General features: G+C 41.9%; 1 protein-coding gene across 2 annotated transcripts in view; it reads right to left on the bottom strand.

Moving 5' to 3' along the window:
• Positions 1-6,686: 6,686 nt before the first annotated feature.
• The window catches only part of LOC143923667 (contactin-1-like), a 31,329-nt gene continuing 23,134 nt past the window's right edge, over positions 6,687-14,881 (bottom strand). Inside the window, exons 4-5 of one of the 2 annotated variants that reach the window (XM_077447476.1) lie at positions 11,994-12,335; positions 6,687-6,973 (exon numbers count right to left, since the gene is read on the bottom strand). In XM_077447476.1, coding sequence (XP_077303602.1) covers positions 6,816-6,973; positions 11,994-12,335 — 500 coding nt within the window. In that variant the 3' untranslated portion in view covers positions 6,687-6,815. The remainder of the gene's footprint in view (positions 6,974-11,993; positions 12,336-14,881) is intronic. The other variant, XM_077447477.1, reaches the window with a different exon arrangement.

The following is a 14,881-nucleotide window of genomic DNA, read 5'->3' as shown; positions in this document are numbered from 1 at the left end:
GATAGTATGGCTGAATTCGCGCCGCACCCGCCGCAAATTCGCACGGGACCCTTTTTTTGGTCCACAGCAGAATCGGATCGCATGGGTGTTCACACCATGCGATCCGAGTTTGCAGTTAGCACTGCGATATGTGAACTGATCTGGGGGTGTCATTAACATTTCACTGACACTCCCAGCAGTTCGCATAGGGCAGTGTAAACTGCCGCCGGGAGGCATGCGATGCGGGAACCCGCCGCGGATTCGTGGCGTTCCCGCATCGCTCCAGTGTGAACCCAGCCTAATAAGCGATCGTTTTTCTGATCGCTGTATTAGTGTCACAGGTGACGCTAGATTAGGCAGGTAGGTATTTAGGTTCGCCGCAGCTTTTTATAGCGCCAGGGACCCCCATATACTACCGCATAAAGCCCCCTGATTGCCCCCTAGTTAACCCTTTCACCAGTGATCACCATATAACTGTTACAGGTGACGCTGGTTGGTTAGTTATTTTTTTATAGTTTCAGGGCACCCGCCATTTATTACCTAGTCTCACTAGTGTACCCCTAAATTTAGGGGTGTCTACTTTCCAAAATGGGGTCATTTGGGGGGGGTTTGTGCCATCTTGGCTTTTTTTTTGGCCTTCAAAACTGTAACGCCCTTAGAAAGCCTGAAGGCGGTGTTTGGTTTTCGGGGCCCCGTACGCGGCTAGGCTCCCAAAAAGTCCCACATATGTGGTATCCCCGTACTCAGGAGAAGCAGCAGAATTTATTTTGGGGTGTCATTTCACATATGCCCATGGCATGCGTGAGCAATATATCATTTAGTGACAACTTTGTGAAAAAAATAAATAAAATAAAAAAGTTTGTAATTTTCCCGCAACTTGTGGCAAAATATAAAATATTCCATGGACTCAACATGCCTCTCAGCAAATAGCTTGGGGTGTCTACTTTCTAAAATGGGGTCATTTGTGGGGGTTTTGTGCCATCTTGGCATTTTATGGCCTTCAAAACTGTAATAGGTAGTGAGGAGTAAAAAACAAAAATTTACGCCCTTAGAAAGCCTGAAGGCGGTGCTTGGTTTTCGGGGCCCCGTACGCGGCTAGGCTCTCAAAAAGTCCCACATATGTGGTATCTCCGTACTCAGGAGAAGCAGCAGAATTTATTTTGGGGTGTCATTTCACATATGCCCATAGCATGTGTGAGCAATATATCATTTAGTGACAACTTTGTGTAAAAAAAAATATATATATTTTTTTTGTCATTATTCAATCGCTTGAGGCAAAAAAATAAAATATTCAATGGGCTCAACATGCCACTTATCAATTTCCTTAGGGGGTCTACTTTCCAAAATGGGGTCATTTGGGGGGGTTTTGTACTGCCCTGCCATTTTAGCACCTCAAGAAATGAGATAGGCAGTCGTAAACTAAAAGCTGCGTAAATTCCAGAAAACATACCTTAGTTTGTAGATGTGACAACTTTTGCGCAAACCAATAAATATACAGTTATTGACTTTTTTTTTACCAAAGACATGTGGCTGAATACATTTTGGCCTAAATGTATGACTAAAATTGAGTTTATTGGATTTTTCTAATAACAAAAAGTAGAAAATATCATTTTTTTTCAAAATTTGCGGTCTTTTTACGTTTATATCGCAAAAAATAAAAATCGCAGAGGCAATCAAATACCATCAAAAGAAAGCTCTATTTGTGGGAAGAAAAGGACGTAAATTTTGTTTGGGTACAACATTGCATGACCGCGCAATTACCAGTTAAAGCAGCGCAGTGCCAAATTGTAAAAAGACCTCTGGTCATTTACCAGCAAAATGGTCCGGTCTGAAAGTGGTTAAAAGAAAAAACGCATGGGGTTCCCCCCAAAATCCATACCAGACCCTTATCTGGGCATGAAGCCTAGCAGGTCAGGAAAGGGGGGGGACGAGTGAGCAGCCCCCACATCCTATACCATACCAGGCCACATGCCCTCCACTTGGGGGGTGGTGCTTTGGGGCGGGGGCCCCCAAAGCACCTTGTCCCCATGTTGATGGGGACAAGGGTCTCTTAACTACAACCCCTGACCCCGTCCCCCCATGTAAATGAGTATGGGGTACATAGTGCCCCTTCCCGTTCACCAAAAAAGTGTCAAAAAGTTAAAACAAAACACAGACAGTTTTTGACAACTCCTTTATTTATTTCTTATTTTAAATAAAACGTCAATCATGCCGCCCGCCGACCCCAAAAAAAAATAAACTCTCCATTTTCATTGGCGGACAACCACCGATGCCTCCTCCTCCATTTGACAGTTCTTATATATGTAAGGGCAGGGCCACCTGGCGATGCCACCTGATGGCACCCCCCCTTGTTACATCTGGTGCATGCTGGGTTGGTAAAGTCACAAGGGGAGGGCACATTTTTTTTTAATTCATCTGTCAGAGGGGAAGCCCACTGACAGCTGATGACTCATCAGTTGTTAAGGACTCCATGGCCCGCTCCTTAACAACCAGATTTTACTGCACCCTGATTGGGCAAAGCTTTGCCCAGTCAGTGCTCAGAATGCACTGTGTAGCGCGCAGTGCATTGCAGGGCATTCGGTGTCTAACACCCTTGCGAATTCAGGTGTTCCCCAAACGAGGCCGGACAGCCAATGTTCGACCCGAACTCTCTGGCCAAACCGTTCCCCAAACACTATTGGTGTCATTGGGAGGAATAGTGCCCCATTGCTGATGTCGGTGTGAGGAATGGTGCTCAGAGGGCCAGATAAAGGCAAGCGAAGGGCTGCATTCGGCCCACAGGCCACAGTTTGGAGACCACTGATCTAGACTCCAAAAGTGTCCAGTTTAGATTCATAGCACTCTACGAAATGATTTGCTTGGTTCGTTTTCTTGTGAGTCCTAATAGTAGAGAGGTGATCGCATATTGGGTCACATAATCTTCTTGTTCCAACATACTGTTTTTTTATACATTGTACAAGATAGAATTTACCTGGCATCTGCTCTAGCAGTTCACCAATTCTCTCATTTCAAATCCACATTTGTAGAAACCTACTCTACCTAACCAAGTATTCCTTTGTTGTCATTTATTCAAATGAAAATGACTTGGGGATAGAATATCACCTACTGAAGGTGCTCATTAGCTACAAATTGCACTTCCTGGGATGGGACCTCCCTCAAACCTGCAACACTTGTTCCTCTCTAGCATAGGAGAGCATTTCTAGAAGTTGGGTATCGGTATTATTGTGTTTGGATCCTACGATCACTCACTGAACCCATCAGAGAAATATCCAGGTACCTGTAGTCAATACTCGTAATTTGTTCAGTTCCAGTGTACCTCAAATTACAAGAGTTGTCATTTAAATATCTCAAAAACTCATTGATTGAAAGACCTCGGACTACAATAAAGATTATATTGTCAGTGTATTGGAAGCACCCAATCCCATCTGCAGAGATGTGGTGCTTCTCCCACCAACCCATAAACAGGTTGGCCTATGTGGGCATCAACTTTGCACCCATGGAAGTACCACATCTCTGAAGATAAAACATCATCATAACATAAGTAATTGTGAGTCCATTTTTTTTCCTTCTGATTCTCCCAGAGCTTGAAAATTTAGGTGTGCCTAGAGGCAACTCGATTTCTCAGTACTAACATTGAGCGCCCCTAAAGCTGCTTTATCCCAGGAATGATGACCAACAACCTTTGGACTGTCATTTCTTCATAACCCATCCAACTGCTGAAAATTCCCCTTATCAATTATTTAAAAAAAAAAAAAAAATCTAATCAATCAATTATTCAAATAGAATCAATACTCAATAAAAATAAACACTTTTATCACAAAGGCACAATTTTATTGTAGTCATTATTTTTACAATTTTTTTGTTAATTACTTATTTACTTTTCACTCTTCACCATTAACTACTGAATATCCAATGCATACGACAATTTATAATATTTAAATAAATGCACACAAACCCTTTTGTTTTTATATTTGCACGCTTTACTTAATTTTTTTTCTATATTTTTCTATATTTTTACCATTCAACAAAATTTTTGTTACTATAAAACATAAAAACTTGACTTATAAAAAAAAAAAAGGGAAAGAAAAACACAGCCACCTAGAGTTGATTATAGTTTTTGGCCTCATGCATACTGACCTTTTTACAGCTGCTGTTTTTTGCCTTTTCTGCAGTCAGTAAACACCCCTCCATGTTTCCTATGTGTCCATGCTCACACAGACTGTTATCAGCATTTTTTGACAGGGGTGTTTTCTGGCTGGAACCCCCCCCCCCCCCAACCCCAAGTACTAGTAAGATTGAAGAGGAGTTTTCAGCTGTAAAAACGCTCTAACATTGAAAAATGCAGAAAAACACGGCTATTCTGCATTTATGAGTGTTTTGTGAGCCATAAGTTTTTGTGGGAATATAGTTTTGCTAAAAAGCGCTAAAAACGCAAAGGCTACTACAAAAACGCTGCAAAACTCATTATGCAGCTACAACTTTCTAGCGCTAACGCTACTGGTGTTTTCATAACGACCAGCATGCATGAGGCCTATTAAGCAGCGTCAAATGGAAAGAATGATAGCACTAAAGATTGACATCTGGGGAAAATGAATCAAGAATCATAATGTAATATTTAAAAAGGTGAAGACCTGTGTGGAGGACTGGTAAAGACAGGTGGTTGAGCTGCATTTTTATCACCCTCTTCACCCAAGCTGCAAAGGCAGCCGTATGAGGGTGTAGACATGTCGCGGCCATGATGCGGCAAAAATGATCCCCCTTGTCAAGAGAATGTGGATACACCAATGATTGGTATGTGATGTTCTTTTTTTTTGCTAATTTTTGAATACAATAAAAAAACAAATTGCCATAAATTAAAAAAAAAAAAAAATTATTTTATGTTCTTTATTGTATTCAAAAATTAGCAAACAATGTAAGAATTTAGTTTTTTAAAATTTTGTGGCATTTTTTTTTACAGTTTGTGGCATATTTTGGCATACTTTTAAGATACTTTTACTTTTAAGACTAGCAAGGATTTGCATGATTGGTAGGTGATTTTTTGTGATTTTTTTTTTTTCTTTTTATTGCTAATTGTGACAGATCCCCACTGTGTGCAAAATACAATAAAGAAAAATGTAATTCTAAAATCAAAAACAGTCAGTATGCAAGAACAGACCTGCCATGTAGCTGTAGCAATGGTTTTTGTTTTAGAATTTGTGGCATTTTCTAGAATAATTTTAATTTTACTAGCAAGGATTTTCATGACTGGCAAGTGGATTTGGTGATTATTTTTTTTTGTTTTGTTTTGTTGATTTTTTTTTTATAATTGTGACAGACCCCAGTCACTGTAACGAAGAATAATTCAATTCTGAAATCAAAAACTTTCACTCATCTGGTATGCAAAAATTGAGCTGCCATGTAGCTGTGGCAAGACTTATTTCTTTAGTGTTTGTGGCATATCATGGTGTACTTTTAAGACCAGCAAGGATTTACATGACTGGTAGGTGATTTTTTTTTTCTTCTTTTTATTGCTAATTGTGAAAGACCCCCAATGAATGCAAAACTTAAAGTAAAAACAAAACAAAACATTTTTTTACTAAATTCTGAGTTTGAAAATCAGAATTCTGAGATTAAAAGTCAGAATTATGAGTTTCAAAGTCAGAATTCTGAGATTAAAAGTCAGAATTCTGAGTTTCAAAGTCAGAATTCTGAGATTAAAAGTAATGATTCTGAGTTTCAAAGTCAGAATTCTGAGTTTCAAAGTCAGAATTCTGAGTTTCAAAGTCAGAATTCTGAAATTAAAAGTTTGAATTTTGAGTTTCAAAGTCAGAATTCTGAGGCTCTTCTATAGCCTTATAGCTGTAGCAATGTTTTTTTTGAATTTGTGGCATTTTTTAGAATACTTTTGAGACCAGCAAGGATTTGCGAGATTGGTAAGTGTTTTGTTTTTATTTTGTTTTGGTGTTTTTTTTTGTTTTGTTTTTTATATATAATTGTGACAGACGCCAGTCTGTCACAACATACATTCAATATGCAAGATTTTGCCTACTATGTATCTTTAGCTTGTTATTTTAGAATTTTTAGCATTTTGTTAGATACCTGTAATTATATATTACAATATACAATATATATAATTATATATAGCGGTTATATATTACGCAGTGCTTTATACAGTATATATATTTTGTACATTCACATCAGTCCCTGTCCTCAAGCTTACAATCTAAGGTCCCTAACTCAGATTCATACATACACATACTAGGGCAATTTACAATTTTTTCAAGGGGAACGCAGTTGCGGCACCTCCAGCATTAAATGTATGCAATGACAAGGGGTGCTGGGGTGTGCTGGAGAGTCTATTGATGGTGGCCTACTGGGGGATTTTTTGTTGCTGGGAACATTTATTGTTGAGGAAGCTGTCTATTGTTGTTAAAGGGGTCTTATGTTGCTGGGGGGCTAATTGATGCCCAGAGGGATCTACTGTTGAAGGAGGTATCTATTGCTCCTGGCTTCTAGGAGAGCTATTGTTGCTGGTGAGAAGCTATTGTTTCTGAGGTGAATCTATTGTTGTTGTGGGGGCATTTTGTTGCAGGGGGGGCAATTGTTACTGGAAGAGATAAAAACTCCAAGCAGGTAGTTCCATGGTTGGGATTTGAACTAACGACCCTTAAGCTGCTAGGCAGCAATGCTAACCACTTAGATACTTTTTGTCAAAAATCAACCAACTGTGAGGTCTGACGTGACTTTATTTATAAACAAAGCCGCGTCGACGTTTACCTAAAAGTAAACTCCTATATTGCAATTCTGCTCTAATTCCAAAACAACAGCAGCTGTATAGCATTGTGGGTAAAATAAAATTAAAGTGCAATAAAAAAGTAGATGAAAAAGACCAGGCAGTTTGCAACGACTACCACTCCGACAACCATTCCAACTTTTTCTTTCCTGTATTTATCAGTGCTGCCGATTGTTGGTGCTGATTTTGGAGAGTCTGGCTTTGTCAAAGGGTCCAATTCTTCTGTACAAAGAAATAATAAGCAATTAGTTGTGTATGGACTGGTCTCTGGAATTCAGGATAGAAGGGGGGGGGGGGGGGTGTATAGGCTAGAGGTCTTTCATGTAGGAGTGGACTGTGATGGAGACTTTCATGTAGGGGTGGACTGTGATGGAGACTTTCATGTAGGAGTGGACTGTAATGGAGGCTTTCATGTAGGGGTGAACTGTGATGTAGGCTTTCATATAGGAGTGGACTGTAATGGAGACCTTCATGTAGGGATGGACTGTAATGGAGACTTTCATGTAGGAGTGGACTATAATGGAGGCTTTCATATAGGAGTGGGCTGTGATGGTGACTTTCATGTAGGGGTGGACTGTAATGGAGACTTTCATATAGGGGTGGACTGCAATGGAGACTTTCATGTAGGGGTGGATTGTGATGGAGACTTTCATGTAGGGGTGGACTGTGATGGAAACTTTCATGTAGAAGTGGACTGTAATGGAGACTTTCATGTAGGGGTGAACTGTGATGTAGGCTTTCATATAGGAGTGGACTGTAATGGAGACCTTCATGTAGGGATGGACTGTAATGGAGACTTTCGTGTAGGAGTGGACTATAATGGAGGCTTTCATATAGGAGTGGGCTGTGATGGAGACTTTCATGTAGGGGTGGACTGTAATGGAGACTTTCATATAGGGGTGGACTGCAATGGAGGCTTTCATGTAGGAGTGGACTGTGATGGAGACTTTCATGTAGGAGTGGACTGTGATGGAAACTTTCATGTAGGAGTGGACTGTAATGGAGACTTTCATGTAGGGGTGGATTGTGATGGAGACTTTCATGTAGGGGTGGACTGTGATGGAAACTTTCATGTAGGAGTGGACTGTAATGGAGACTTTCATGTAGGGGTGGATTGTGATGGAGACTTTCATGTAGGGGTGGACTGTGATGGAAACTTTCATGTAGGAGTGGACTGTAATGGAGACTTTCATGTAGGGGTGGACTGTAATGGAGACTTTCATATACGGGTGGACTGCAATGGAGGCTTTCATGTAGGAGTGGACTGTGATGGAGACTTTCATGTAGGAGTGGACTGAGATGGAGACTTTCATAAAGGGGTGGACTGTAATGGAGACCGTCATGTAGGGGTGGACTGTGATGGAAACTTTCATGTAGGGGTGGACTGTAATGGAGGCTTTCATATAGGAGTGGACTGTGATGGAGACTTTCATTTAGGGGTGGACTGTAATGGAGACTTTCATGTAGGAGTGGACTGTGATGGAGGCTTTCATGTAGGAGTGGACTGTGATGGAGGCTTTCATGTAGGAGTGGACTGTAATGGAGACTGTCATGTAGGGGTGGACTGTAATGGAGACTGTCATGTAGGGGTGGACTGTAATGGAGACTGTCATGTAGGGGTGGACTGTAATGGAGACTGTCATGTAGGGGTGGACTGTAATGGAGACTGTCATGTAGGGGTGGACTGTAATGGAGACTGTCATGTAGGGGTGGACTGTAATGGAGACTGTCATGTAGGGGTGGACTGTAATGGAGACTGTCATGTAGGGGTGGACTGTAATGGAGACTTTCATGTAGGGGTGGACTGTGATGGAGAATTTTATGTAGGCATGGACTGTGACAATGCTGTATCTTGGTCTATGCCAGGGGTCTTCAAACTGTGGCCCTCCAGTTGTTCAGGAACTACAAATCCCATCATGCCTAGTCATGTCTGTGAATGTCAGAGTTTTACAATACCTTATGGGATCTGTAGTTCCGCAACAGCTGGAGGGCCATAGTTTGAGGATCCCTGGCCTAGGCCAACAAGGCCCAGGCCTAGGGTGGCACTTTGGAGAGGGGCAGCAAGAAAGCTACTCCCCACACATAAAAAAACAGCCTCCTGTGTGTGTGTATATTGTGTGTGTATAAAAGGTCAATGAGTTTCTGGACTCCTGACATACCCTTGCATCTTTCATCCAGTGCTGCACTGACATTTCTGGATTCTGAGTCATGGGGAAAGAAATAGAATTGTCAAAGGATCTGCCAGAAAAGGTAGTTGAACTGTACAAAACAGGAAAGGGATCTAAAAAGATATCCAAGGAATTGAGAATGCCAATCAGCAGTGTTCAAACTCTAATCAAGAAGTGGAAAATGAGGGGTTCTGTTGAAACCAAACCACGGTCAGGTAGACCAACTAAAATATCAGCCACAACTACCAGGAAAATTGTTTGGGATGCAAAGAAAAACCCACAAAAAACTTCAGGTACATAAATATATAAATACAGGACTCTCTGAAAACATGTGGTGGGGCTATTTTAAGATGCAAAATAAGGAGGCACTTGAAGAAAGATGGGCTGCATGATCAAGTCGCCAGAAGAAAACCATTACTATGCAAATGCAACAAAGTATCCCGCTTACAATACGCCAAACAGCACAAAGCCTCAAACCTTCTGGCACAAAGTCATTTGGAGTGATGAGACCAAAATATAGCTTTTTGGCCACAGTCATAAACACTACATTTGGAGAGGAGTCAACAAGACCTATGATGAAAGGTTCACCATTCCTACTGTGAAACACGGAGGGGGATCGCTGATGTTTTGGGGATGTGTGAGCTACAAAGACACAGGACATTTGGTCAAAATTGATGGCAAGATAAATGCAGTATGTTATCAATAAATACTGGAGGAACATTTGCATTCATCAGCCAGGAAGCTGCGCATGGGACGTACTTGGACCTTCCAACATGACAATGATCCAAATCACAAGGCCAAGTCCACCTGTCATTGGCTACAGCAGAATAAAGTGAAGGTTCTGGAGTGGCCATCTCAGGCTTCTGACCTCAATATCATTGAGCCCCTCTGGGGAGATCTCATATGTGCCGTTCATGCAAGACAGCCCAAGAATTTACATGAACTGGAGGCTTTTTGCCAAGAGGAATGGGCAGCTTTACCATCTGAGAAGATAAAGAGCCTCATCCACAAATACCACAAAACACTTCAAGCTGTCATTGATGTTAAAGGGGGCAATACACGGTATTAAGAACTGGGGTGTGTAAACTTTTGATCAGGGTAATTTGGTTAGTTTCTGTTGCCATTGTGATTTAAAAAGAGTAAACACAGTAGACTGATAATAAATGGCTTCAGCCAAACACTACTAATCACAATCATGAGAGAAAGAAAACTTTTTGTGTTATCCATTCATATTCTCTGAAAAAATGACCAAGAAATCATGAATTCTGCCAGGGTATGTAAACTTATGATCACAACTGTATAAGGGGAAAAACATTTTTGAAAAACAAAAAAAGATGTTTTGATTGCATTTTCGAAGCCCTAAAATGCCAGGTCAATATGCCTTGTACTCAGTGTACCCCCTTGCTACTCGGCATCCCCCCATTTAGTTGGTGGTGAGCGGGAGCAGCATTACTTACATTAAGAATTGCCAGAAGAGGAAGGAGGGGGGCTTCCAAATATAGGTGTTTGATCACAAATGTAATGTGATTGGCCGTCACAGAGATGATAAGGCACAAACATACTTTGAAAGGGCACACTGCCCCGTGTGTGTTTTCTGCAGTGCCGTTTATGAAAGAAAAGAAAGCCACCTCTCCGGCATTTTTACTATATGGTGGTGTTGATGTGGTTAAAGTGGAACCTCTGCCATTTTTTATATTCATTGTGAATGTAGTTAAGAAAGGTTAGTGAGTTCTTGGGTCTGCTTACCTGCTGTACCCTTTATTTGAGGTTTACACCATTCCTGTGCTGTGTTCCCAGGTTTGAATGCCTGCCGCATCCATTATGAGGGTTTCCACCATCCCTCTCCTGAATTTCTAAGGCCGCGTACACACCGGAGGATTGTCTGCCCAACTAAGTTCGTCAGACAATCCGACAGACAGTCCGTCCTAATTTTGAATGAACGGACTTGACCACATACGATGAACAGACAGTCCGCCGAAAGCTTGCGCGATGACGTGTACGGCACGTACGACGGGACTAGAAATACGACGTCCAATACACTGCAATGCAACCTTTCGCCGTGTAAATCCTTTCTGAGCATGCGCCATACTTAGTCCGTCGAACTAGCCTACTCACGAACGGATTGTCCGCTGAAATCAAGTTTGGACGGACTGTCTTACGGAAATTCCGAAAGACTTAGTCCGCCAGACTGTCCGCTGAAAAAGTCCGCTGAAGCCCACACACGAGCGGATTGTCCGCTGAAACACGTTTCAGCGGACTAAGTTGGATGGACAATCCTCTCGTGTGTATGCGGCCTAAGTCTGTACAACTCCTATTCCCATTATGAGGGGTTCCCACCATCCCTGTGCTGAGTTTCTGGATCAGCACACCCACTGTACTCTTTTTACGAGGGGTTCCCACCATCCCTGTGCTGAGTTCCCAGGTGTGCACTCTTGCTATGCCCATTATGAGGAGTTCCCACATCCCTGTGTTGTGTTTCTGGATCTGCACACTCACTGTACCCCTTATGAGGTGTTCCCACCAACCCTGTGCTGAGTTCTCAGGGCTGTACACCTGCTGTGCCCATTATGAGGGGTTCCCACGACCCACGTGCTGAGTTCCTGGGCCTGTCTACCTGTTATGCCCATCATGAGGTGTTCCCCACCATCCCTGTGCTGAGTTCCCAGGTTTGCACTCTTGCTGTGTCCATTATAAGGTGTTCCCACCATCCCTGTGCTGAGTTCCCAGGTTTGCACTCTTGCTGTGCCCATTATGAGGGGTCCCCACCATCCCTGTGCTGAGTTCCCAGGTTTGCACTCTTGCTGTGTCCATTATAAGGTGTTCCCACCATCCCTGTGCTGAGATTCTTGACCTGCACACCCGCAGTACCCATTATGAGGGGTTTCCCACCCTCCTTTTATTTTATTTATATTGTTGGGAATGTAACAGGAGGAACTGAAGCAAACAACAGCTGAAGGTGGCTAAAAACTGAACTATGGCAGAGGCATCTCTCCCGCTGGGCTCTATGTGAGAGAAACTTGTGGATGACTCTACTCGGTTTTGGATAAACCGACCTTAATGGAGCTATCACCTACCTTTCACATTAACAATAGTGAGTAAGCGACGCTCCATTGAGCGGTATCTGATGGTGCAGGTGTACCTCCCGCTGTCTGTCATCTGGACGGAAGTCAACTTCAAGCTCGCGTTTCCTCTAGAAAGTTCTTCCAACTTGGAATCATCCTCCTGGGAGTCTTTGTTGAAGACCCACATGGGGACACCGTCCTTGGACCAGCGTATGTCTAACATGGTCAGCTCCATGGAGGGATCCGTGTGGAATCTACACATCAGGCTAATGTTTTCTCCAGGTGTAGCGCTGACCGATTTATATCCTCCAATTTGTAGAAATGGTGCGGAGCTTAGTAGATTGCTTTGCTTGACTGTTGAGGGATCAAAGAGATCAGATCATCAGCATTATTCAAATTCATAATTAATTTCATATTTTTACACGGGGTATATTACACTCCTTTGAGACTCCACAGAATGTACCTGGATCGAGACCCTAGTTGCCCCTGGAGTCCATTGAATCATACTTTCATGTTTTGAGAATGCCCTCTCATTATGTCATATTGGTCCTATAATTTCACAGAGAATAATCTTAGGTTTCAGTTGTCTCTACCTCCCCGGAATAAAGCCCCATACACACTATTATATTTTCTGCAGATAATTGTCTTCAGATTTACCAAAACCATATTTACCGAAACCATATAATATCAAAACTCTTAGCCCTTGTACACATGGTCGGACATTCCGATGGAAAATGTCTGATCGGACCGCGTTTTCGGATAATCTGACCGTGTGTGGGCTTCATCTGACTTTTTCCGTTGGACTATCCGACCAACAAAGTTTGAGAGCTGGATATAAATATTTTCCGACAACATGATCTGATCGGACTTTGTCTGATCGTTTGTAGACAATTCCGATCGGACAAAGTGCCACGCATGCTCAGATCAAATTACGAGACCAAAGCTATTGGCTACTAGCCTGAACGTATTCCCGTCGTAACTAAATAACGTCATAACGTTATGAACGATCGGATTTTCCGACAACTTTGTCCGACCGTGTGTATGCAACACCAGTTTCGGACAAAATCCGTTGGACAAAATCTGACGGATTTTGTTGTCGGAATGTCCAACCGTGTGTACAGGGGCTTAAGGTCAAATCTTAAGAGTTTATCCAAAAAAAACTGTCAATGACAATCAACACTGCGCTATCCCCAGAAGTTATATACAAAAAGGAGCTGCTAACACGATCACAAGGATATACAATAGTGAATAAATTCCAAATGTTAAATTATAGTGTAGCGCTATATAAAAGAAAAAAATATATTAAAACCACTTAGTGATGTGACAATAATGTATAAGTGTCAAAATTAAATAACATTCCGTAGTGCTTCCCAGACTGCACCACGCTTACATGAAATAATGAAAAAATATGATAAACCAAAGAAATCAAATATTGTGAAAAAGTCCAAAGAATTTATAATATGAAAAAATCCAAAGAATTTATAATATGAAAAAAGTCTATTATTTGATTCAAATTAAATCCAATCCACACGTGAGAGGGAAAGAGCCATCCACCTTCTTCCCGTGAGAGGGAAATCTTAAGAGTTTCAATTTCTATGCAATCAGCCAAGCCCTTGCAATACATGGTTTTGGTAAATCTGAAGACAAAAATCTGCAGAAAATCTAATAGTGTGTATGGGGTCTTAGCCCTTGTACACACGGTCGGAGATTCTGTCGGAATGTGTCCTATCGGACCGTTTTGTCGGATATTCCGACTGTATGTGGTATGCATAGGACTGTTTCCGTCGGAATATTCGTTGGACCAAATTTTCCAACTTGCTGGAAATATTTTCGACAAACTGGTCCGATAGGACATACTCCGATCATGTGTAGAGAATTCCACGCATGCTCAGATCAAATTCCTACATCAAAGCTATTGGCTACTAGCCTGAACGTAGTCCCATCGTAACGAAATTACTTCATCACGTTCTGAAAGATCGGATTTTTCGACAACTATGTCCGACCGTGTGTATGCAACAGTTTCGGACAAGATCCGATGGAAAAAAATCAGACGGATTTGGTTGTCAGAATCTCCGACCGTGTGTACAAGGGCTTAGTCCTACTAGGTATGGAGGATGACCAACGCTCTCACCATTCTAAATGACTGATCTCCTATCTTTTGTAATATGCCAAAAAAAAAATCTTGTTAAAATGGACCTCGTCAACTCCCCCTGGGGTGTCTTCCTGGGAGGCCATGGTGGATGCGGCCCTAACTATGTATAAGATTACCTATATAAACAGGGGTTGTCCTTGGAAATATGATAAAGTGTGGCCTCCTTGGACTTCCAGTTAGTGTGCTTTCTCTGTACTCTCAGTGGGATGAATAGATGGAGTGCACTGGACAAGGTGATAGGAAGGAAAGGAAGTGGGTGGGGGAACAAGGGCAGAAAAGCCCAAACCTTATCTCATTTATTTTCACTGTTCCATTCCCATGATCTTCAGCTGTGCATTACTCTTCTCTCTCTCTTCATTGTACTCTAATCCTCTCTATTGGGTATGGAAAACTTGGCTTTTGATACCCCTAACTAAATCTATTGGAACCAATTGCCTTCGGAAGTCACCAAATTAGTACATAGAGTCTACCTGTGTGTAATTTAATCTCAGTATAAACACAGCTGTTCTGTGAAGCCTTCAGAGGTTTGTTAGAGAACTATGGTGAACAAACAGCGTCATGAAGGCCAACGAACACACCAGACAGGTCAGTGATAAAGTTGTGGAGAAGTTTAAAGCAGGGTTAGGTTATAAAAATATATACCATGCTTTGAACATCTCATGGAGCTCTGTACAATCCATGATCTGAGAATGGAAAGAGTATGGCACGACTGCAAACCTACCAAGACATGGCCGTCCACCTAAACTGA

Source organism: Lithobates pipiens, unplaced genomic scaffold (genome assembly GCF_037356315.1).
Source record: "Lithobates pipiens isolate NorthernLeopardFrog02 unplaced genomic scaffold, aLitPip1_a1.2 Scaffold_22, whole genome shotgun sequence".
NCBI classification, from domain to species: domain Eukaryota; kingdom Metazoa; phylum Chordata; class Amphibia; order Anura; family Ranidae; genus Lithobates; species Lithobates pipiens.
This window is presented reverse-complemented; position numbering and strand designations above follow the sequence as displayed.